The sequence below is a fragment of the Euprymna scolopes genome, chromosome 3 (assembly GCF_053919585.1).
Source record: "Euprymna scolopes isolate OS-2025 chromosome 3, ASM5391958v1, whole genome shotgun sequence".
NCBI lineage: Eukaryota > Metazoa > Mollusca > Cephalopoda > Sepiida > Sepiolidae > Euprymna > Euprymna scolopes.
Window position 1 is genome coordinate 123,383,629 of NC_136484.1, and position 24,165 is coordinate 123,407,793.

At 33.8% G+C, this 24,165-nt stretch overlaps 1 protein-coding gene across 4 annotated transcripts in view; it reads right to left on the reverse strand.

Annotated features, from left to right (window-relative positions):
• Window positions 1-1,329: 1,329 nt before the first annotated feature.
• The window catches only part of LOC145258290 (uncharacterized), a 40,832-nt gene continuing 17,996 nt past the window's right edge, over window positions 1,330-24,165 (reverse strand). For 3 of the 4 annotated variants that reach the window (XM_080116337.1, XM_080116328.1, XM_080116319.1), the window contains 3 exons: window positions 17,393-17,585; window positions 13,462-13,555; window positions 1,330-1,535 (listed from right to left, as the gene is read on the reverse strand). In XM_080116337.1, coding sequence (XP_079972463.1) covers window positions 1,365-1,535; window positions 13,462-13,555; window positions 17,393-17,585 — 458 coding nt within the window. In that variant the 3' untranslated portion in view covers window positions 1,330-1,364. The remainder of the gene's footprint in view (window positions 1,536-13,461; window positions 13,556-17,392; window positions 17,586-24,165) is intronic. The other variant, XM_080116346.1, reaches the window with a different exon arrangement.

Sequence of the window (24,165 nt, forward strand, 5' to 3'; positions counted from 1 at the left end):
AATATTTAAAGAAAAAAATGTCTTTCTTCATTTAAGGAAAAAAAATTTAAATTCAATTTACTGCAGCTAATTATCAAGGATGTGAGTAGTTAATGGGAGATGAATTTCCCTACATGCCCTCCTTCTGACCCTGTATGTGTAGAGGGCAACACAAGAAATAAAATAACTTAGAAGACAGATAATGATGAAAAATAAGTATGTAAGGCTCTAACAATTTCGCAAAAGCCAAAGAGGAACACTAACAGAGTGAATTTTAAGAGGACACTGAATATGCATATGGCAGGAAGAAAAAATGTCATCTATTACCATGAATCATTTGAAGTCTTAAATGTAAAAAAAAAATTAAATAAAAAGATTTTTTAAATAAAAAAAAAAATAAAAATTGAAGAACTCATAACCGTGGAAGGCTCCATGAATTTAAGCAAAAATATGCTTTTAATGGATTAAAGAAACATGGAATTCTGTTAAAATGTGAAAAAATCATATCCCAGAATTATAAAACACAAGCTCATCAAACAGAATTTTTCAACATATCCCCTTATTTAGCCAAACTGCAACCAAGAAACTAAAATCAATAATCTACAGAAGCAATCATGGCAGTTTTGGCAAAAATAATGAGAAAAGGAAACGGCCATTTATCCCATACATATCGACTGCCGTTATCATCTAGCTTTATTTTCATGTTTCAATCAATGTAATCTCTGACCTTTTTCAAGTGTATCTTGTTAAACTCAGAAATCTGCGCAGAATTTTGAATGGAACTCTTTATTTAATCTACGAGGGTAGCACACTCTTATTTTATCAGTCATGACAAGGTAGAAATCCTAAGCAATTCGCAATTGTATTTTGCTTGTTGCTCACATTGAGGATTGAACCTTCAACCTCCAGAAGAGTGTATTCTTTTGGAGGCTGAAGATTCAATCCTCAGTGCGGGTGACACTCAACAGACAATTCCATGCAGATTCCAGAGTTCAGTGGTCTGAAGAATCCAAATAATATGAGCAATCAATCCTCATTTCAAAAATGCAAAAAATAATTGTTTGCATAATATGTATGCAAACAATAGTAACACTGTTACAGCCAATCAGTAGAGTCTGAGCTTATTTGAAAACAGACATTTGAGTCTAGAAAAACCGGTTTCCTTTTCTTATTCCATGATACAGGTTATAATTGTGATTGGCATTGTTCACAGATGGTTCATGTTGTCTGTTCTCATGATTCAATAAATGGTTTGTTACTTTATCCCTTATGCTATTCATTATATGGTGTTCCACTGTCAGCTGCAATTTAAACAAAGTAACCCCCCCCCCCCCAAAAAAAAACGAAAAATGAAAAAATTAAATAAATTTATTAAAAAAAAAGAATCATGTTTTCTTAATACTTTTCTCGATTTTGTCCAATAAAAATCCAATTTGATATTTCATCATAGGTTGACCAGTCTTTGTTTTCTTACTCAATTTTCTATAATTCTCACGTCGCCTGTCTTTATATTTCTGAAGGGCTTCTTCTCGTTCCTTCTGTTTTAGTAGCAATTCCTAAATTAAAAAAAAAACAAAAACAAATGAAAGATTAATAAATATCATAAAACATTTTATTTATTCAATCAAAATCTTCTCACTTGTTAAATGCGTTTACTACAAATTTGTTGAACTCGTTGGCATTGCCTGGGTTTGAAATATGTTCAACTTACATTTCTTATATATATGACCTTTGGAGAGACAATGGTTACCTCCTGTATACAGATTGATATCATTGCCAAGGATGTTAATGAAGTGATTCAGTAACCCCAGTCAGAACTATCTCGGTCACCCAGCCCACATCTGTGACCTGTACTGCAACAGATCAAAGTATAGTATCTGTTCTTCAGATGATGCACTTCAATTTCTTGTTCTCTGTCAGTGGAAGAGAAATCCTTCACAACTGAGAAAATTTTTATTTTTGTTCCTTTTCTCCACGTTAAAAAACGACCTTGATGTCTAACTCTGTCCCGGAGGGGGGGGGGCATTGTAAATAGGAACAACTATTGTGCTTTTATTTTCAGAAACAAGAATTATAAGCAAAAAATTATATATATAGGAAACAAACATTTTTGGGGTTTGTATTACTGTACATAGATTCGAAAAAGTTATCAAGAAACAAATATATAACAAATAAATGTTATCAAAAGGCAAGGTAAGTTACTTGTCTACCGAACTGGATATGTTTGTAGTGTTTTTATTTAATGTAACACGTTTATTCAGCTCAAAAAACAGTGTTTACCGATGAATTGGAAAATTAAAAATGGCGCCCGACTCTCTCTTTAACACAGTAAGTTTGGGGAAAGAATTAAAAATAAAAAATTAAACAAAATTCTGTTAAAAACCCAATGTCAAAGAGAGAGTCGAGCGGCATTTTTAATTTTCCGATACATCAGTAAACACTGTATGTTTTTCGAGATGAATAAACATGTTATATTAAATAAAAACACTAAAAGAATATCCAGTTAGGTAGAAAAGTAACTTACCTTGCCTTTGATAACATTTATTTGTTATATATTTCTTTTTTGACAACTTTTTCTAATCTATGTGTACAGTAATACAACCCCCATTTTTTAAACGAAAACATAAAATTTGTTTTTAATTTTAACGGGAATAATATTTTTTTTATTGTTATTAACATGAAAATTAAATTTATAAATTTATTTGAAATTATTGATATTTATTAAATTAACGGGAAATGAAGCCATTTTTGATTGGTATTAACATGAAACGATAGAATTTATAAATTTATTTTAAATTATTTGGTTTTTTATATTTTTTTTCGATAAATTATTTTTTCGCTGAACTTGTTTTTTTTTTATTAAAATTGACTTATTTCACGCATTCGTAGTTTTTAACAAAAAATTAGTAAACCAGGATGAAATTAGAAGTTCTGTTCCATTTTTGTGACAACCAAAAAACATAGCGTGCTTATCCATATTTACCATAATGTTGATACAATTTACGAAAATATTAAAAAAAGAAGTAAAATGAGGACTTCAAAATATAGTTATCGAAAACATAAAAAAGATTGGAAACCGCATGAAACAAATCGAAGATTCGATTGGTATTTACACATTTTTGCAATTTTTTTAAACACCCACAAAATGTTACCTTTCATAAACTTTTTGCATATATTGAATTAATTTTTGGTCATTTATAGAAAAATGGAAAACAAGATTAAAAGTGTGTTTTAATAAATATTTTATAAATCAGTTAATTTATTTTAATCAGTAATAAATGTACAAAATTGACTAATATATATATGTAGACGTCCTGTAAAATTTGAAATTTTAGATATTATTTCAATCAAGATATTTTGAACAAGTAAATATTTGACAAAATGGGTCAATATTGATTACTTTTTTTTTAATTATTTTGCTTGAATTTACATAAAACCCTCTTATTGATATTCTAAAAAGTTTGACTTAAGAAATTACATAATGGGAATTTAAATTTACTAAATTTTTGTAACAAATTCGCATAATTACAGATGTAAACAAAATAATTAGTCAATATTTTAACTTCATAAAATGCTTGGCAATGAATTTATAAGATGTCCTTTCTTTGGAAATTCTAAATATCATATAAAAATTTTAGTGTCTTTCAGGAGTAACGGAGATGGGAGAGAGAGTTCGCTAAGACTTGACCGGTCGGTCGGCTGGACCCCAGACTACTAGCACCAGATTTTATGGTCCCCACAATATTTTTAGTATATCAAAATGATTTATTGCCTGTTTTCGGCCAGGGAAAAGTTTCGGGCACAGCAAATCAAAAAGGATCCAATAAAGCTATGCCTGGCAGTCTAGTTGGGAACCAAGTGTAAACTTACCAGTTCCCATAAAACAGTCATTTTTTAATATGTAATTCGTAAGGTTTCTTCGTTTTCTTTTACTTTATTTGTTTTTCTTTCTTCAGAAATTTAGTTAGATTGCTAACGAAGGTATTTTTTCATCTCCAAATTTTCATTTTTTGCAAGGATCTGCCTGTACTTGTGTCTGGCAGTCTGCACAGCTATGAGAAAACCACAATTCATTATTCAGTACTTGGAGGGCCGTATGAATTCCTTTGGCAGGCCGCAGTTTACCCACCCCTAATCTAGACTCTTCCCATATTCCACAGTGGTAACGCTTTACTGGTTAGCAATGGTAGAAGTTACTTGAACTTACTTTATCCATTTCTAATTCTAGCAGCATCCTGCTCAAACCTGTGCTCTAATGACTATCAACAAGATAACAAAACTACTTTTGGATAACCTAGGTAGCTTTGCCATCCATATATACTTTCTCAACATCTGAGTTCTTATCTGTTTCCATTGTCTTACACACAAACTGGTCATCTCCTCTCAACCTACCAGTGAATTCATTTCAATTCTTGCATACCCAATGCTTACAAGTACCACAAAAATATAAATTGAATCGCACTCCATTTCTACAAACAGTTGTATTCTCAATATTTGCAGTAGTAATAGTCAGCTTATTATAATTTTGATTATCCTATAACACTGTACATGACAAGAGTGCTTCATACAAAATTTACTGAAAATATACATACTAGTTTTGAAATTAGTAAATGATCAATATATATATATATATATATATATATATACACACACACACAATCTAGAAGTATCTGGCGTTGCCCAATATTAAATGTAACGTTAAATGCCTAAAAAAAAATGAAAAAAACAGTAAGAAATTGAGACATGTGCATGCGAGTAATGTTTTTTTCTAAAGAGTTCACTTCTTGAAAGTATAAAAAAAAGAAATTAAAAGAAAACATGCTCGAGCTGAGATCGAAACAAAAACCTAAAGATAGTGGGCCAAGCAAGATAACCATGAGGCCAGCTTGCCACGATCTTTAAAAAGTGTTTTCAAACCTCGTGAAACAGTTGACAAATAGATAAAAATCCGATGATCCACCAAGTACCAATTTAGACCTCCAAGGATCACTTTTTTCCTGATGTATTACATGTAATTATATTCATGCAGATATTCTACATGATTTATCCTTGCATAAAATGTTTACGAGAAACACAAAATTGTTTCCATATATATTTATGTATACATATATATTTTTGTTTAATATCTATAAAAGTGAACATATCTGTGTGTGTGTACATTTCCCAACACAATAACTTTGTCAATTTTAAGTCTAAGGACTCAAAATTTGATATACATGGTATTGAGATTTGGAAAAATCTTTATGATTGGTTTTCGGCCAGAAATTTGGCTATTAAGGGGTCAAAGTTCAACGATTTGACTTTTGAGAACTCTACCAAACTCCTCCAACAATTTTGAGTCTAAACACTTGAAATTTTAGATATAGGTTCCTTGGACATGGATCTAACTTAATAACTTGATTTGAGCCAAAAACAATAAATTTTAAGGGGTCATAATAGGAGTCAAAGTTTTTAAAAAATTTGACCTCTGCAGTCTCTACCAAATTACTCAGACAATTTCTGGTCTAAACATTTGAAATTTTACATAAAGGGTATTCAGAGATACGGCAAACTTTTTCATCAGTTTGGGTCGAAAATTTTCAGTTACTAATATCTAAATGTATGTATATTTGCATGTGTGCCTAAAACTTTCGACAAAGGCAACGGATTTTACCAAGATCAGTATCGTTTTAAAGTTCGATCTTTCATACGACAAATATCAAAAAATTGGCTAAAAACATTATTATCTTCTCCTTCAACTAGACACTTTTCTACAGGGTGGGGTTGCTTTTTTCACCAATATTTTCGAAAGTTATCCTCTCCTTTCGATTGTCTAGCCTTAATTTAAACACGAGTCAATTAAGTTTTTGCGGTGGTCGTAACCGCAAAGACGTCAGGTTTTTTTCCCCTCGTTCTTTTCCTCCTTCGCGGTGTGGGTTCGAGCCTGCCTTCCTACTACCAATTTTTTTTTGTTTGCTCAACATACACATCCAAACACCCGGGCAACACCAGGCTGAAATGCTAGTATATCTATAAAAGTGAATGTGTCTGTGTATCTGTGTGTCTGTAACTCTCTCAATTTTAAGTCTACAGACTCGAAATTTGATATACATGGTATATATATATAGGGTACTGAGATTTGGGAAAATCTTTGTGATCGGTTTTCAGCTAGAAATTTGGCTGTTAAGTAGTCAAGATTCAACGATTTGACTTTTTTTTTTTTAAATTACATTTTCACCCCAAACAAGGCACATAGCCACTTTGTTGTAGGGGGCTACTATCGGGGACATAAGCATCAGGAGTACTGTGTAGGAAGTTGGGCAGCAAGATGCCGGTTCACATTGCACTTGAACTTCTGCAGGTCAGTGCAGTTGGGGAAGCAGGGACCCGGAAGAGAATGTTCTGGGGAAGAAACTACTGGAGTAGAAGGTTCTCTTGCATCTAGGGATCTCTACTGTGAAGATTTAGCTGCTTGTTGGGTTTGTTGGGGTATTTACATCGTGGGGGCACAAGTGCTTGCAGTTCGTCAGAGCATTCTCCATTAAAGTACTTGTAGAACAGGCAGAGGGATGCAACATTTCATCGATAGGACAGAGGCTGAAGTTTAGCTGACAGTTCAAGACCTATCAGATTGGCGACTCTCTTTTGAACCTTGTCTAGGAGCGAGAGACTAGTGCACCAGCCTAAATATGACAACAATACTCCATACATGGTTGAATGGTGGCCTTATAGAGGTATAGGATACTTTCAGGCGTTAGTAGCTTTCTAGCACGGTAGAGAGAACCCACCTTCTTCGCAGCGGCCCTGGCAATGTTCTCAATGTAATTGTTCCAACTCATGTTTCCTGTGAACGTTAGGCCAAGGAGTTTAAAAGATGTACTTTCAGATAAAGAGTCATTGGCCATTGCTATTAGCGGTAGGGAAGGGTTCTTGTAATTATTGAAGGAAACAAGTTTAGTCTTGGCAGCATTGAAGGTGACCATCCATTTTTGTCCCCATTCCACTACGGATCGAAGGTTATCCTCTAGTGTTTCTGCCATTTCTTTAGATATGTGTTCATTTGTTTTCCTGTCGTGTCTGTTATAGAGCGTGGTGTCATCAGTATACATACTCATCTCACAGACAATTTTGTCAGGGAGATCATTTATGAATATTAAGAATAGCAGCGGTCCAAGGATAGACCCCTGAGGCACTCCCGCATTTATATCATATTGTTTAGATGTACGACCGTCAAGGACAACCTGGATTTTTCTCTTATCCAAGAAGGATCTGATTATGTTATGTATTCTTCCAGTGATACCGTATGATCTGATTTTCTTGAGAAGACCCTCATGCCATACCTTATCAAAAGCCTTATATATATCTAGAGGTACTGCTCTACCCTCCCCTGCTTTGTCCAGTGACTGGTATATATGTTCTGAGATTACAGTTAGGATGTCTGCTGTGGAACGGGCTTTCCTAAATCCATATTGTTGGTCAGTCAGAAGTTTAGCATCTGTAAGGTGATGGACTAGAGCTTGGTTAATTATGGTCTCAAATATTTTGGCAAAAAGTGGGAGGAGGCTAATGGGGCGATAATTTACTGGGTCGGTTCTTTCGCCAGAATTCTTGAAAACTGGCACTAAAGAAGCAGTTTTCCAGCAGGCGGGAAAGCAAGATTCATTAAGGCATTTGTTGTAAAGTTTGGAGAGAACTGGAGCTACTTCAGGTCCACATGCTTTTGCAGTGTAAAGCTTTCTTATGATAGCATGCACCCGAGCAGAGGTGATTTTCAGATCATCTAGTGTGGCGTCTGTCTGCAAAGGAAAGTCAGGGAGGGAGTGGTTAGCAGGGTCCAGTGTGGAGTTGGAGGAAAACCGTCTGGCAAGCAAGTTAGCCTTCTCTAGCAAACAACCTCATGATTGTTGGATAGTGGGGGAATTGTTGATTGCTCATTATTTACTACACTGTTGTAGATTTTCCAGAAGTCTCGGGTTCCTAATTTCTGTGCTTCGATGCGCTTTTGGGTGGTTTTAGTAAATTCCCTCTTAGCTGTCGCTATTTCTTTCTTACAGTTATTTCTGCCTTCTATGTACTTCTGCCTGTTTGAACTGGACTTATGTCGGTTAAATCTGCAGTATGCATGCTGCCTTTGCGCTATGGCAGCTGCACAAGTTGAAGTGAGCCGTTGGGGAGAGTGGGGTTTGCTATAGAATTTGCGTGTGGGAACATGTGCTTCAATTGTCACTTTGAACCATTCAGTGGTCTCATTAGCGCAATGTTCAGCAGGAAGTGAAAGATATTTTGCCATGGAGCGTCCCTGATGGCTTCCCAGTCAGCCTTTTTATAATATCTCGTTGTTTTGAGCAGTGGCTCTTCAGTTTTGGCTCCAGAGTTTAGGGCGATTTCAACCATTACCACTGCATGATCGGCGTTCCCAAGAGGGCTGTGGGCATTCGTTACATAGTCATCGGGAACTGTGGTCAGAAACAAGTCTAGAAGTGATGCATGTTGTTCTTGCTGGTCTGGGAAACGGGTTGGAAACGTAACCATCTGTGATAGGGAATGAGATATAGAGAAGTTATGTGTTGTGGTACCAGCTGCGTCTGTAAGTAGAAAATCCAAGCCAGTTGCTGTGGTGGACATTGAAGTCACCAAATACATGAACTTGTGCGCTAGTGTCAAGGGAAAGTGCTGTATCTATGTTGTCAGAGACTTTGTTTATTAGGGCACAGTCCTGGGTCGAGAGAGAGCGATAGAGAAAATAAAAGTAGCTAATGTTATGTTGCATGTTAAGTCTAAAGCACATAAAGGCTTGATCGTCCGATTCTAGTTTAGTTTCTCTAGTCAAGGGGAAGGTGTTTCGAATGTAGACTCCAAGCCCATGCATATGTCTGTAAGAGTCCTTACGGCAGAGTGGGAGGTATCCAGGCATGTTAAAGTAGTTAGAGGGGATGGAGGAGTGTAGGTTAGTCTCACTTAGTGCTAAGATATCCGGGGTGTTTGTTAGGAGAAATGCTTCAACATCATTTAAATTAGTTCTAAGCTCACGGATGTTTGTAAATGCGAGCCTCAAGGGAGAAGGAAGGTTGTTTTTGTTTGAGTTTTGGCCTGGTTTTTAGCATAATTTTTGTTTTTATTTTTAAGAGTTTCAGTTTAGGTAAGGGGTGCTGAGCAAGTGGTCATGCAGAATACAAGACATGCAACACAGGCAGATCATCAGCTGTCCCTCCATCTACTAGGGTTGTGGCCTCAGGTTGAACAACCCTACCAAACTCCTCCGACAATTTTGGGTCTAAACACTTGAAATTTTAGATATAGGTTCCTTGGACATGGATCTAACTTAATAACTTGATTTGAGCCCAAAACAATAAATGTTAAGGGGTCACAGTTAAACAAAATTTGACCTCTGTGATCTCTTCCAAATTATTGAGACAATTTCTGGTCTAAACATTTGAAATTTTACATAAAGGGTATTCAGAGATAGGGCAAGCTTTTTAATCAGTTTGGGTCGAAAATTTGAGCTACTAATATATAAATGTATGTATGTATGTTTGCATGTCTGCCTAAAACCTTTGACAGAGGTGACGGATTTTCACAAGATCAGTATTGTTTTGAAGCTCGACCCTTCAGACGACAAATATCGAAAAATTGGCTAAAAAGATTAATTTCTTTACCCTCAATTGAGCACATTTAAACAGGGAGGTATCGCTTTTTTCGCCAATATTTTCGAAAGTCATCCCCCTCTTTTCGATTGTCTAGCCTTAATTTAAACCAGGTTACGTCTGGTTTGCCGGTGGTCGTAACAGCAAAGACGTCACGTTTTTTTCCCGTTCTTTTCCTCCTAGATAAATTAAATGAAATTCTGAAATGCTGTCGGATTACATCTTGTATAATACTATAAACCTAAAGTCCATATAAATATTAGCATCAATATTTATGAGACAATTCCAACCAAAATATATGAGATAGAGCAATAATATAAATGGAAATTCTTTATTGTTAGATAAATGAGCACTACTTTGTCAAACAATAAATTTTTACATGATTTAATTCAGAATGACAAGGAATACAAAAATTGTTTTTTTGTATTCCTTGTCAATTCTGAATTAAATTTGTCAATTTGTGGCAAGCTGGCCTAATATTAGGTTGAGATGTTCTTTTTTATTTTAATTTCAAATGATGTATTTTCATATGAGTTTTCGTCATAATACCTTTACTTTATATATCACTTTAAAGAGTGTTTTTGCCACTGTCTAAGCGTTTAAATTACAATCATTTCAAAACAATTGTCTTTTCGGAATGAATACAAGATGGAAAAAAAGCAAATTCGCACAATTTTCTTATTTCAATTCAAGCTAGGCTGAAAACTGCTGAAACACCTGATATCAACAAAATGTTTGGCCCGAGAACCATTACTGAATGCACAGCACAATGGTGGTTTAAAAAATTTTGTTGTGGCGACAAGTCTTGAAGATGATGAGCGTAGTGGTCAGTCATTGGATGTTGATAACGATCAGTTAAGAGCCTTAGTCGATACTAATCCATGCACAACTGTTTGAGAACTTGTTTCTGAATTAGATGCAACATATACAATGATTTCCAACCATTTGAGAGATTAGAAAGATAAAAAAAACTTGATAAATGAGTGCCTCATGTGTCATCTTCCTTTCTTTTACGCAACAAGAACAACCCATTCCTCGACTGGGTTGTGATTTGCAATGAAAAGTGGGTTCTTTATGACAACTGGCAACACTCAGCTCAGTGATTCGAGGCCAATGAAGCTCCATGACACTTCCTGAAGCCAGAGTTGCACCAAAAGAAGGTTATGCTGACTGTTTGGTGATCTGTGACCGATCTCATCCATTAGTTTTTTGAATGCAAGCAAAACCATTATGGCAGAGAAGTACTGTCAGCAAATGGATGAAATGCATCAGAAACTTTGACAACATTCAGCATTAGTCAACAGAAAAGGCCCAATTCTCCTCCATGACAATGCCCGACCACACATGCTGCTAAACCGATCCTGCAGAAGTTGAACGAATTTAGGCTATGAATCTGCTTCATCCGCCATACTCTCCAGACCTCTGACCTATTGACTACCAATTTTTAAGCATCTTGGCAACTTTCTGCATGAGAAATGTTTCAAAAACCTAAGTGATATCAAAATCACTTTAGCAACTTCTATCACCAGCAGGAATCAAGATTTTTACATTACTGGCATAAATACATGTTTTGCGTTGGCAAAAGTGTTTTGATTCTGATGGTGCTTATTTTGATCAATAAATTTTTGTTTAAGCTGAGATATGTTCATCTAAATTTTAAAGTTAAAAACCACAAAAACTTTCTTGTCAACCTGATAGTTAGCATACTTGACTCACTGTTTTTAGGTTTTGGTTTTGATCTCAGCTTGAGTATTTAAAAATTTTTTTTTTTTTACTTACAAGCAGTGAATTGTTTAGAACAAACATACTTGCATGCACATGTCTCACAGGGTTTGTATGGATTTTTACTGTCCATTTTCAAGGACTTTTCAAGGTTTTAAAAATAAAATTTGGGATTTGTTTTACAATCCACAGAAATTCGAAAAAAATGATCAAAAATCAAATATATAACAAATAAATGTTACCATAGTCAATAAAAGTTACTTTGCAACCTACTTGCATCATTTTTGGTGTTTTTAATAGTTTTGAATGCTTTTTATTTAATCTCAAATATTAACTCTCTTTACAGCTTTTAAATTTTCAACCAAGATTGCTGCCAATCTTGTTCATTTTTTTTTTTAGGTGTGGTTGGCCTCGATTTTGATTATCATTATTTTTTTGGGGGGAGGTGGGTATTTGCCCTTTTGGGCAATGAAATTTTTTTTCTTTAAAGGGAAAGGGTTATTTTTATTTATAGCAGCCTCCCCTATCACCTTCCCCCCAAAAGATGATATTATAAATGAGAATAAAAAAAAAAATAAAAAAAAAATGACCCTCCACTCTAAAAGAGACTTTCCTTGTTTGGATGGGACTCTAATGACGAATCCCCTCCCTCCTTTAAAAAAAAAAAAAAAAAAAAAAGTGATAATTCAAAATGAGACAGGCCAGACCACAACAACCATCTTGCCTGGAAATTTAAAAGCCATATAGAGAGTTAATACTTGAGATTTTTATTTAACATTTATTTGTTGTATAATTGGTATTTTTGAACCGTTGTGTATTGTAAAACAAACCAAAAATTTGATATATAAACAATATGATGAACCAAAAAACTTAATTGACAATAGGAAAAGTCATTTTCATTTATCTCTTTATTTCACAAAAAATTTTTAAAGATCACACATTTATATGAAGTTCTCTAAGACTGATTTACAACTTTTATTTGTGTTGTATTTAGTGTCAGTGATGTGCGGTTTCAAGTCACTTTCACCTATTTTGCTCAAAACAAATTCCTTCTTTACATATGCAACAATATGCCTGTTGGTAAATCATATTTACCTTTCCTGACCCACTTATATTTGGCCAACCAAGCACAATTGAATGTTCTTGTTTTCCCCATTATAGATTGGTGTAGTATTCTACGTTTGTTTAAATTTTGAATTTCTGAAATTGTGGATATAAGAGTTGAATCCCTTTCCCATGCAACTACCCGATGTTGTTAAAAATAAACCATAAGATTGTTTCATGATAAGACATAACTCTTGCATCCACAATAATACAATGCAATTTCAGAACAATGTATTTCTATTTTATTTTCAATATTTAAAAAATATTTTAATGGTATTATATTATTTTTTATCAATACTTGAAAAATAATTTAATAGTATTTATTTCGATTTTATTTTTAATATTTTGACAAATTTTTACTGGACATAAAGAATATGCTTTTCAAGACATTTTTCATATTTTCAAGAATTTCTCAAGGTAATAATAGAAATAAGGCCTTTTCAAGGCACAAGACAAAATTTAAGGACTTTTCAAGTTCGTGCAAACTCTGGTCTCAGTTTCTTTCATTTTTTCTTTACTCCAATTTTTTTTTTTTTTTTAGAATTTAACATAACATTTAAGACCAGAAAACGCTGAGTACATCTGTTAGTTTTTAATATAACGATCACATGTGAGAAAGCATGAACTATTTGAGGCATCTCATTAATGAAATATTGATGTCTATGCTTTCATTTTAATATAACACAGTTTTATGCATGAATATTTTTATATCATCAATATTTTTGGTAGGAACAATCTTTGCCGTCCTTTCCAATCAATTTACTTTCAGGTGGACTTACATGATTTTCAACAAGTTGCAATCTAGTTATAAATTAAGAAAAAAGTCCCTCTCTTTTTGTCAAACAAGACACAAGCAAAACAAAGTCAATGAGTACTCCTCTAAAATAAAAAAGTAAAAATAATAAAAGAAACAAGTTTCTTAGTTTCCTCAATTTTCTCAAGCAACATCAAGGACAAGGATCATTTGTTAAATAGATAAAGTCAAATTAAAAATTTTGAATTATTCTGAAGAAAGTATATTTTAAATACTTACTTCTTTTTTCATTTGTGCTTCTTTCTTTTTCTTATCAGCTTCTTCCTGTAGTTTTTGAAAAACGTGTTTTCCATGCCTGAAATGGAAATGATAACTGTTTTTAATTAAGACAAAAAAAGGATAGTTCAAGTTCAATTAAACTTTGAAGGCAAAAAGCAATAGTGAGTATTAACACTAGTCATAAGATCAAATATGTCTGCTTTTTTTAATGAATACCAATAGATAGAAAATACAACAACCAACATGCCTGAAGACTGTCAAAAGCCAAACCAACTGAAATGGTGCACAAATAACACTCCAGATGAGAACAATAATCCAATCAAAACAATATAACTGATCAGCTCTCATCTAAAAAAAAATCGGAACTGTAATGATAATCGTGATGGTATAATTCCAATATTTTCCTCGATTCCGATACAATAACAATTCTGTTTTAAATTTCTAATTCCAATACACTTACTGATTCTTTTAACTCTAAATATTCAGTTATAGAATTATTAAAAATTTGGGGAGGGGGACACGTATATACTATATGTGAATATAAAAATACACTGGGGAGGGGGAGGGTTATAAATTTTAGTTTTACTAGTAGTTTACAATTTAGAAATATTTATCACTTTATCATTAGTACCAGTAAAGAAAAGTTTTAAACAGTTAAACAGAGACAAAAGTGAAACTATTAAAAGAATCGATTCTGACATCAGAAAATAGATAATTTTTTCTGATTCCAGATTAATCATTCCAAGACTAATGAATAATAATAATAAAGAATAAATATAGTTCTAAAAATATTGAACTCTCTTTACAGCTGATTAGGTTAATCCAAATCAGGTGGTTAAAGTGTTGTAACCTAAGTAATAATGAAACAAATTCAAAAAGTTATATATTTTTTTATTGCATTGGTCGTTTCCATTTTTAGTATAGATTTCATTAATTTGTTACAAATACAAACAAAATTTGCATTCTTACTATGAAGTGAATCCCCAAAATGTTATATGTGGAATGATTAATAAAATTCACAATTATTCCTGCAATCTAATCATATTTGGTACAAATAAACTTCAATCTATTCCTGACTTGTCCACCAAGTTTCAATCATGAATGTCCAACATTCTATTTCATCTGGTTCAATAATAAACAAAGTTAAACATGATGTGCAAATTTGTCACTAACTCTTGGATTTGGATTGTGAATAGTTCTCCTTTAGTTCAAGAATGAATACCATATATTTCAACGTATAAGGCGACTGTCAGATAAGACGAGGTACAAAATTGGAGCAAATTTGAATAAATTTATCATATATCGGTTGTATAAGACGACTGCTAAATCACAAAACCATGTTTGTTTAGCCTCGGCTAGAGATTGCAACACTCGGTATTTTATGAAATATTGGTTTTTAAAGATGATTTTTTAACTTTAACAGTCGTCTTATACGTTGAAATATACGGTAGTTTGGGGACTGTTTGGATAAGCATTATCTTTTAAATAAAAATCTGGGGGAGTTAAAGTCAGGTGAATGAGAAGTCCATTTAGGATCACATCTACTGATAAGATGATCAAAGTGTGTCCACATATGATTGTAAAGTGATGAAACAAGGACTATCAGAAATCAATAACTGAATTTGGTGGTCATGATAAGCATTTACTGAAGTTTATTTATACCAAGGTTATGGCTGACAGAACAAAAGCATACTACTGATGTGGAATAAATAAATGGGTTCTGTTCGAAATTGCATAGTTCCCCCCCCCCCCCCCGGAGTTCGATAGATAGACTCTGGGGTTTGACAGAAAGATTCCTGAGTTTGACAATATGGTTGGATTGCAGAAAAGATTGTATTTCCTTAAAGATTCCATGGGTGATATTGAGTGGACTGAGGGTACCGTAAGCAACATACAGAATAGAATAGAAGAAAAAAAATTCTCAAGTCTTTCATTTCAGAATCATTTAACATATTTAAGAGTAGTAAAGAGCAATAGATAATTTTTTCTACATATTATTATTCAATTTGGGAGTTGGAAACCATGGACAAGTAGAAAGCGCCAGAATATTAGAAGAGAGTCACTAGCACCATGATGATTTATGTTGTATTAAAAAAATTTAGAAATTTTAGCTACAGTTCAGTGCTTTTTGAAGACTGTGATATATAAGCTGGTAGAGAATTGCAAAGCAGTAGCCAGTAGGAATCATTATAGCAGTCTTTCTGATTATGTCTGTACAGCAAAATAAAAAAAAAGGTGCAATAAGATTCAAGCGATATGAATTGGAACAAATACTTTGAGGATATTGTGAAGGCTGCTGCAAAGAAGGTGGGTTCCCTCTATCGTGCTAGGAGATTACTTACAGCTGAGAGTATCCTGTACCTCTACAAAGTTGTTATTCACCCATGCATGGAATATTACTGCCATATCTAGGCTGGTGCATCTACCACTAGTCTCTCCCTTTTGGATAGGGTCCAAAAAAAAGTATTCAATCTAATAGGACCCACTTTGTCAACTAAGCTCCAACCCCTGTCCCATTGTCGCATCCTTGTACCTGTTTTGCAAGTATTTTAATGGAATGTGGTCTGATGAACTCATTGCACTTGTACCCCCTCGACATACATATTGTCAACAAACTCGCTTAGCAACAAAATCACACCTCTTCACTGTTGAAATCCTTAAATGCCAGAAAGCTTTCTATTCTAATAGGTTCTTCCCTCAAGCAGCTAGACTTTGGAATTCCCTTCTTGCTACCTGCTTTCCTGTACTGATATGACTGACATCTTGTTAATTTTTCCTAGGCATGCTCCCAAATAGTAAGCCTATAAAAAATGTGTACCTTGATGAGAGAGATGGGTGTCAGACTCAGGATTATAAAACTGAATGAGGATCTTTGCTGCTCATCATACAAAAGTCAGAATGGCCAACTATTCACTATCAAGGCACAAGAGAACCACCTTACGAAAGCAAAGAAATTTTCCAACAAGATCAAACACCAAGTTAGGCCTGGGATGCTTCCTTCTTCTCAGAACCAGTTGCAAAATACACAAAATAGATGGCTACACTAGTCTACACAAACTTCTGCACATTATGAAAACCAAGTTCCTTCAAACTGATGATTTTTAGGTGTGTTTCCAGCATAAGCCATGTCCTATTCACTTCACATTTAAAATGGCACTCACACTCAATTCAGATGGAAATGTAGAGTTGCTGTCCACTGTTTTCATGTGCTGGATGGAAAGGGTGACTGCATGAAGGCTATATGGGTAGCAGGAAGACTCAGCTTCAGGTAAAATCTCCAAGAAAACTTAGAAGTGGCTGTCTGAGAGCATCAATGGCTACACCAGTTCCAACATTAGCTTCCCACCACTCCTAACCCATCTATTCACAACTCCAGGAACAAGGTATGTGGGTTGTAGTTGAGAAAGACACCAAACATACCGTTTGCAATCCAAAAGATGAGCTGACTGGCAAGATCAAACTAATGTTCAGGAGTTTTGAAAGACACCATGAAGGTTGCAAGCTCCAGATTCATGTCCCACATAGGGGCCCTGGTGTAGGGCCAGGTTTCTTTGAGTAAGCTGTATATTAAAATAGTACAAATATGTTGACAATAAAATTTAATTTCAAGCTGAAGAATTTGCAGCCAGTATTCATATTTCTGAAAAATAGTTAGCCATTTGTGGACATATCTAACTTTCATAAATAGTGTCAGAAAAAAAGAAAATTTTAATTAAATTATGTTATTTTACTTATTGTTTTTAACAGTTTAATATTTACATATTTATTTTGGAATATAACATCTCCATTCCATGAAGAGTACATACAACATATTTTTTTTTTAATAAGTGTAGTTCTAAATATGAACCAATGAGATAAATAAATCTAAATTCATAAAAACAAAAAAATTCTAGTAAAGTTTATGTAATTTTTTAAATTGAAAAATTTATACTTTTTCTTATCTTGGAAATTCTTGTTTCTTTGGTGTGAAGAATTTTGATTGAAATCAGAAAATCTCTCAACTTCTGTTCTGGGAAGCTTTTGATTCTGTCTTGCTAAATATTCTTGTTTTCGGTCCTCTTTACGTTTCAATTTCTTATATTGGAAACTGACACGTTCCCTTTGCTTGTTAACAAACCCATGACCTGAGGAAAAGAAAAACAAATCAGAATGAAGGTATAGTAAATGAAACGATTATTTTTATCAAAAGGATCACTAAAACTTTGGGTGCTTATGCAGTTTAGCAAAGATATTAAAATAAAACGATGAAAAATCTCCCTGAAGTTCTCATACAAAAAAAATCACCTAATTTGACCAAGTAGTTGCTTTTTTTTTTACAGAGCAAAATCAAATTTTAGTGAGACCAATTGGGACATTGTCATCTTGGCAATTTCCAGCTACAAGGAGGGGAGCGCTAGGGGAGATAACTATCTAATTCTTGAAGTTTGTCAAAATGCACAAGTTCTAATAATTTTATTAATAAATTTTGAAATGATTTTTTTTAAATATATTAAAATCTGTAAAAAATAATCTTGCCAAATTTTGCCAAACTTCAAGAATTAAATGGAGTTATCTCTCCTGCTCCCTCTTCGTAGCTGAAATTGCTAAGATGGCTGCATCCTAATCGGTCTAACATTTGATTTTCCTCTGAAGAAAAAAAACTACTTGATCAAATTAAGCGCTTTTTTTTTTATGAGAACTTTATTCCATAACAGGCATATGCATTATAGAGATTTTCCTTTATCTTCATTTTTTTTTTATTATCTTTGCCGAATTGCATAAGCACAAAACTTTTGTAGAAAATTTCAAGGTACCATTTAAAAATGTTGATATGTGTTTATAGTGATATACACGCAAAATATGACAGTTTATAGGACTCTGGCGGAGAGTCACTATTTTGTTAGGGCGTGAGTCGGCGTCTACCAATTCATAATCAAGACATATCAATTTTCAAGACCGAGGTTGCAGGTGCATGAATCTATAGAAGTCGAAAGTAGTAGAGTATCTGTGGGACCGTTAAAGATAAATTTAACAGGATCGATTAACAGAAGGTTTTCACCAAATCACATCCTCACATACATAAAATAAGAATATGAATAACTCCGGAAAATAACGACACTTGACAAAGAACTCAAGATCGCTGTACTAATGTGAAATAAAATTTATTTACGTATATGAAAAATTAGCTCAAAGCATTCCAGTGTAAGTGTTTTCTTGTGTGGAGTGTTCATAATGCAGAATTAGCATAGTAAGGATTTCGTTTGAATCGCACAAGGTTTGAAATTACTAATTCAGTGCTTCTACACTATTGGGGCGAAATTTCGGAAATCGTAATACTGAATTTCAAATGAAAACAATGGTATCTACGTATTCCTCATAATTTTAAGATGATTATATCCAAAAAGTACTAAATCGATAAGGTAGAAAATTTATTAAAAAAAATAAATAGAATTTGATGGAAACAATCGTAAGACAAAGTAGAGTTCAAAAGGGAGGTAACTTTCCATTTTGATTTAAACAATATGGCAGCAATTTTTCACCTGCTAACACGATTAAAGTTGTTTTGTTTAATAATTCAGTAATATTCAGGTAATTTCGACTGCATAAGTTGGAAGCTACCATTGTAACTTATGAGAATTGACAAAAAAAAAAAAAAAAAAAAAAAATCGGTTGAAATCATTATTTTATTATCTGAAAACTCCATTTATTGACTACAAAATCTCATCCCAATTCTCTAGAGGCGGCACTCATTTTTATGAACAGTGTCACACGGGTTTGAATGTGGTTATTTTCTGAAAGGAAAACAGTCATTAAACCATGTAAGCGAAATGCATGTGTAGGTGTTAATTGCATTAGAAAAGTACTTTGAAATAACATTGTTGAAAAGAAGATTTAAATTCCCATTCGATGTGATTTTTCACGATGGGTGTTGATTGGTTGGTTGTTTTTGTTTTATGGCATATCAACCCTTTTTGGTTATTTAATGCCGAATTCAGTGATTTTGAAGAACAATTTTTTAATAGAATATATTTGTCTTTTTCAAGTCGGTTTTTATTTAATTCATAGTTGGAACCCTAACAGATACTACCACATCGGGTCACAGTGGACCTGGGAGCAATGGCAATTAAAGGGTGGCTCCATACTCCCCAAAGCCCGCAAACTGGGACCTCACCATTGGATATATTTTAAGGTCATATGCAGGACTCGATAGGTGTTGACGGAGTTTCATCAACACATATTAGGCAGGAGAAATCTGAAGAGAAACGGATTTGATTTTTTGTGGCAAATCCTTATATAGAGATGTTCTGGAATGTTCCAGCCTGTTTGCTGTATCACTATGCACAGAGCGTAATGTAGTTCCTTAATTAACGTGTGTGGGTGGCCAAATCACAATGTTATGTGCTTGCGCATTCTGATACTCGATGTAGCGGTCACTACAAATTCAAAATAAAATAACAGAAACGTATGGACATGTTTACTTATCAGTTTCATTTAGACTTTGGGTGCAAGGTCAAGGCTGCTACTTGTTCTACAAAATTGCGGATGACAGCTATCTTGCTTTTTACTCATTCAATGTTTACACATTTTAATCGTGCATGTCGAGTTTAGATAGGTAAAAAAAAAATTGACTTTTTACTTGAAATGACTCCTCATGTAATGTTTAAGATAAGAAACATTTTGGCGGACCTGTTCAAGAGTGTGTACCCCTTAAAAATGCTTGTTAAAGTTTTTTTTTTAAAGTGCTTTAATCTGTTTTTTTTTTAAAGTTTTCATCCGACGATTATCATAGATTGCAGCCTTAGGTATCATATTAGAAGAAAAACATTTTGAAAAAAAAAAAAAAATAAGTTAACGACTTAAGAAGGGGGTTCACTTTCTCCTTATAACGTTTCACTCACGTGACACGTTAGTGAAGAAATGGGCAGTAAGTCAGGTAGCAATGAAATAGAACGTTATAATGAAAAAGTGAACCCTTTTCTTAAAGTCATTTCATTTTTCTTTTTTCAAAATTTTGGTAGAGGTTTAAGAAATTGACCCCACCTCTAAATTCCACAATTTACAGTTTCTTTTTTCATATTAATTTCATGGATTACAAACTTTCAGATTAAAAAAAAAAAGAAAATTGAAAAAAAAAATTTTTTATGACTTATCAGGAGGGGATCAGGTTTTAATTATAATGTTCTACTAAATTGAACACGTATTTAGTGACCATCACCGAGAAAATCATTGTTACTCTCACACGACTGGTGTTTATTCCAGTCTAAAAAAAAAAAAAAAAAAAAAAAAAAAGGAGGGGGGTAAGGTAAATTTTTACTTTCTTTCCAACTCGATGAGGACTTTTACAGGTTTTTGAGTATGCTGTAAATGGATATTGTAGTAATGTCCTATTTTTGTGTCAGAAAAATTCTTCAAAAAGTGTTCAATTCAAATGAAATTGAATACAAAGTTTAATTGTATATATATATATATATATATATATATATATATATAAAAAAGTTGTTTTTTTTAGGGGGGGGGTCGGTTATGAGTAAAAACATCTGACAATTCAACAGGTCTAACTTTACTGTAACACATTTTCTGTAAAATTTTGCAAGAGGTCCATTCTTGTAGTGGGCATTTTCTTATAGTTGGGATTCTTTCAAGTGAGACGGCACAGATAAGATAGAAGAGAGAGAGGGGGGGAGGTTTAAGAAAGTTACCTTCCTAACCCCCTTTCTTAGTGGGAGATATTTTTCTTTCTTTTTGCTCCATGACAGTTCCAAAATAACACAACAAGGCCTAGCTTAAAATTCAATACAAATTTTATTAGTTTCTCAGTTGCAAAAAGGAATGCCCGTTCTACCTCTGAAAAGAGCTGTTACCAACCTCGAAAGGTGATAGTCTTTCATCTTCAACAGGATCTGAAAGCAGGTTCATCTGTCTTCGAAGATCTGAGTTTACAGTCGTTTGAAGGGGGTCAATATGATGCCTTCTGATGAAAAAGATTCAATTCTCACATTGGATGATATTACAGAAGTTCATAATGTTCATGTAAGGGATGGTAATTAATAACAGGTCGGCAATTCAGACCTAAAAGTCTCAGAGAGACTCAAATAATAATTGAGTCAAATTATTTAAGCTTAAAATAAAAGTCAAGATAAACAGGAATAGGCACGCAATGTTCCTCATTCAGAGAGTTGGAGTTCCAGTCCTTCATCATTGGCTGTATGTGTGGAACTGAAAAAGAAGAAACACTCATGCAAAAAGCCCACCAAGGCAAATTCCACAGAAAATACGTTTGACCAATCTGATTGGTCCAAAACAAATACAATGGGAGGCATGATGTAATTGTCAAACTTCTAATATTAGACAGGAATAAACTCCAGTTGCATGAGAGAGTCACAATATTTTTCTCGGTGATTGTCACAAAGTGTTCAATTTAGTAGGATGTTATTCAGTAGACTCCAGGATACGGTGGCCCTAGGATACGTTGTTTTTTCAGGTTATGTTTTTCCGGCCCCTGTTTACGATATTTGCCTCTCCTTATAGAGTTATTTATAGTGTTATTTGATTATATACATGTGTATTATATACTGTACTGTACTTCGTTACTAATTTTCAATACCGTATGCCAGGGTTCTACTGTAATTGAAAACTGATCCCTGATGAGAAAAACCATAAAAATATTTTTTTACAATTTTTTTAAATCTGAAAGTTAAATTTATAATCGATGACATTAACGTGGAAAAAGAAAAAGTGCAAATTGTGGAATTTAGAGGTGGGGTCAATTTTTTCTGCATGTAATCTATGATAAGGTAGTGGAAGGGGAGGGGGGTTGCAGCGCCCCCCCTCCCCATCTCCCACCAAATGTAAACAGAATTTTTGTGAAATATTAAACAGTTCTTCTGCTCAGTTAATGTTGGCGCATTACTTAGCACTTGTTAAAAAACTATACAAGTTTTATAACTGATTATCCCCCTCCAAAAAAAAAAAAAAAAAAAAAAAAACAATGAAAAAACATTAACTTGCAGCCCCCGCCCCCTAAAAAAAAAAAAAAAAAAAAAAAAAAAAAAAAAAAAAAAAGGTGGCCATAAAGTGGGTGCATTTCTTCATATCTTGGAAGCTACTTGTTTCCTGGAATTTTAAATGTTAGTGGTAATTTTAAAGGATTTTTCGAGGGTGGAAAGAGTCTCACCCCCTAACAAATTGGTGGCCACAAAGTAGGTGCTCATTATACGTTAAATTATTATAGAAAAGTAATCCCTCACTTTTTTTTAAAACTAACATTTCTTCATCTTCGAAACTAGTCGTTTGTCGTAATTTTAAACATTTTCAGTATCCCCGAAAACCTTAAAAAGTGTTAATTTTTAAGGAATATTCGAGGGTGGAGTGATTCTTCATATTTACTGAAATAGTTTACCTGATACAAAGAAATTACTTTTTCAAAAAATGGGTGATAACTTTTCCATGTAAATTCAACTTAAAATGAGCATCCACTTTCTGGTCACCTAGTGATGGGAAATTTTTTTTTGTTTGTTTATTGGCTAAAAGGTTTTTTGTTCGTCTTTTTTCTGCTTTCATCTTTCAATAAAGACACGAGAAAATTAAAAAAATAAAGAAAAATCTGTATACAGATACGTATAATTCCTTATGTTATCATTAGCGACCATTTCTGTCGCATAAGCGTATCAATTTTTGCTGCAAACAAGTAGTTTTCCGGATATTAAGCAATGTAATTTCTCATGTTATCAGTGGTGGCTGGTGGCCATATTCTGTATTTCAGAAATAGCCACCATGGTTTAATATCTGGAAAACTACTTGTTTTTCATCTAATTTTAAATTTTCGTTAAAGATTACTATGCTATGTGAGAAGGCAGTTTGGGACGCGAGTGCACTGTGAGAAATTTTCTCTCAGTGGTTTTTGCCCTTGGCAGAATGAAAGAAAATCAATCAGAAATTACAACAGGCTCACCTTTTAAACTTCAACGTAAATTTTATTAAAGCAAGATGATCCAAGTTGCCAAAGGTGTGTCATCTTTAGCTATCTGCCGTACTGAGCCGGTAACACCCTAAAAGGGTAATAGTTCATCCTTCATGATATGCTGGATACAAAACTCCGCTGACAAAGAACGCTGTAACAGATGGAGGAGTTGAGTGATGCATTCCAAGATGGATACTGCTAGTGCTAGTCAGGTAGCTTTGTGGAGTTCACTATAGATAACCGTCCAAATGGCGGACAAATGACACGTCAAACTGTAGACCTTAATTTCGTCTGACAGACATTATATTGTAATGATGAAAGTCAATTGATTCACAGAGCACATCCGTGTGCGATAATATAAGAATTCGCCCAACATAAGGTTATTATTGGTGTTTGCAAATGATAACATTTCGCCCCACATTTGAGCATTAAAACGTCTCAATGAGACAAAGTGATTTTGAGGCTACAAGCTCTAGTGAATTTCGAACGTCCATTTCAACCTGTGTTTATGTCGAAACTGATGACGTGAAAAGATAAATTTAGCGCCAAGAATACCCTCGGCAATTAGTAATAACAAGATTTCTGCAGAATTTCTTACAGCACATTTAACAGCCTTCGTTTATGGGCTCGCGCGTAGTGTAAACGAAGGCTGTGAAATGGCGAAAAATAGTCCCAAAATTCAGTGGTTAATACCATGCAACCGATAAATTGGCGACGAAAACGGTTATCATATTCTTTTAAAGCACACCGAAATCAACAATTTT